The 1954-nt window shown below is 40.0% G+C and overlaps 1 protein-coding gene across 1 annotated transcript; it reads right to left on the bottom strand.

The window, feature by feature from the left end:
- Positions 1-1315: 1315 nt before the first annotated feature.
- Positions 1316-1717, bottom strand: LOC145095887 (uncharacterized). The gene has a single exon (XM_079033701.1). It carries the CDS (start codon positions 1715-1717, stop codon positions 1316-1318), a length of 402 nt encoding a protein of 133 aa, XP_078889827.1.
- Positions 1718-1954: the final 237 nt, after the last annotated feature.

The following is a 1954-nucleotide window of genomic DNA, read 5'->3' as shown; positions in this document are numbered from 1 at the left end:
TAACAAAAGCTTCACAACCCCAAACCTTGATATGTGCCAACGACGGAACCGTCCCTGTCCAGATCTCGTGAGGTGTTTTGGCAACCTTCTTTATTGGAACTAGATTAAGAATATGGGAGGCATTCTCTAAGGCATACCCCCAGAATTATATCGGAAGTGAATCTCGACTCATCATGGAATGAACCATGTCCAACAAGGTTCGATTACGCCTCCCAGCCACACCATTAAGCTGTGGTATACTAGGAGGTGTCAATTGTGAAACAATTCCACATTCCTTGAGGTAGTTGTGGACCTCGATACTAAGATACTCACCACCCCTATCAGATCTCAGCATCTTGATCTTCATGCCCAATTGATTTTCGACTTCTTGTTTAAACTCTTTGAATTTTTAAAAGGTTGACTTGTGCTTGATTAAGTAGATATACCCATATCTACTATAATCATCGCTAAAAGTCACATAAAATCGATTTTCATCCCTTATGGTGGATCTGAAGGACCCACACACATTCGTGTGTATGAGACCCAACAATAATTCATCTTCTTCACAAGAACCAGTAAAAGGTGACTTAGTCATCTTTCCAAGTAAACAAGATTTGCATGTATCATCTGACCTTAAGTCAAATGATTCCATCACTCCATCCTTTTGGAGTTGGGCAATGCGTTTCTTGTTGACATGTCCAAGAAGACAATGCCACAATCATGCTTTATCTAAACCATTATACACATCAATTTGTAACACAGTATTTCCTAAATTGTCTACAACCATCACAGTTTCATATACACCATCATAAGGTAATGCTTCAAAATAAGATACACCATTATAATAAGCATCAATAGAACCATTCTCATTATTAAAAGAATATCTAAAACCTTATACGTACAAACCATGAAATGAAATAATATTCCTTGTTATTTCTGACGAGTAGCAATAATTATTTAAATCTAAACTTAAGCTACTACTAAGCAATAAAGAGTAAATCCCAATCTTGGTAACATGCGACGATCTCCTATTTCCCATAATCAGGTTCATCTTCCCATGCTCCACATCCTCACTTCTTCTTAGCCCCTGCAAGTAAGAACAATTGTGAAAACCACATTCTGTATCAAGGACCCAAGAATTAGAATGCAATGAGTTTTTAGATTGAATAGTGTAACTACCTGCCGAGGTTGGCTTGATCTTGCCATCCTTTATATCTTGCAAGTACGTGGGGCAGCTTCTCTTCCAATTCCCCTTATCATGGCAGTAGAACTAGGTAGCCTCTTTAGGATCAGAGGTAGGGGAGCTTCAGAACTAGACTTGCCATTAGGGCCATTGCTAGACTTGCCTTGAGGGATATTTCCCCTTCTTCCCCTTCCATTGCCCAATGGCCAAGATGGGAGTAGTAGCAACAGCAGGAGGAGTGGAGGTAATACTTTTTCCCTTCATTCCACTCTCAACGGTTCTCAGCAAGCTTTGGAGTTGACTCAATGTGACTTCCTCCTTGTTCAGATGATAAGTCATAACAAACTGATCATAACCAGGAGGCAATGAGTGCAAGACTATGTCAATAGCCAATTCCTCATCGAAGTTCACATTGAGCTTCAAGAGATGATCCACATATTGTTGCATGCGTTGCAAGTGGGTGGTGACGAAATCTATGCCCTTCATCTTGCTGGTTATGAGGGACTTCACTATTCCATACCTCTCTTGACGAGCTTGTTGATGGTACTTTTCCATACAGTCCTTGTTCGTCTCATATGGTCAATAGTCCTTATTGAACCTCTGGAGATCGGGAGTCATAGTGGCAACCATGATACGCGACACTTTGGTCGCATCGTTGCAATGTCTCCTATACTCATCAATTTCTTCAGGAGTAGCTTTTGTTTCGTCGATCTCGTTCAACTCTTTTTTAGAACATATTCCTTGTTCTCTAATCTTAAATCCATCTTGATGTTGCAAATCTGTCATTATAAT

The sequence above is a fragment of the Lactuca serriola genome, chromosome 3 (genome assembly GCF_051521515.1).
Source record: "Lactuca serriola cultivar US96UC23 chromosome 3, Lser_US96UC23_V15, whole genome shotgun sequence".
Lineage (NCBI taxonomy): Eukaryota > Viridiplantae > Streptophyta > Magnoliopsida > Asterales > Asteraceae > Lactuca > Lactuca serriola.
This window is presented reverse-complemented; position numbering and strand designations above follow the sequence as displayed.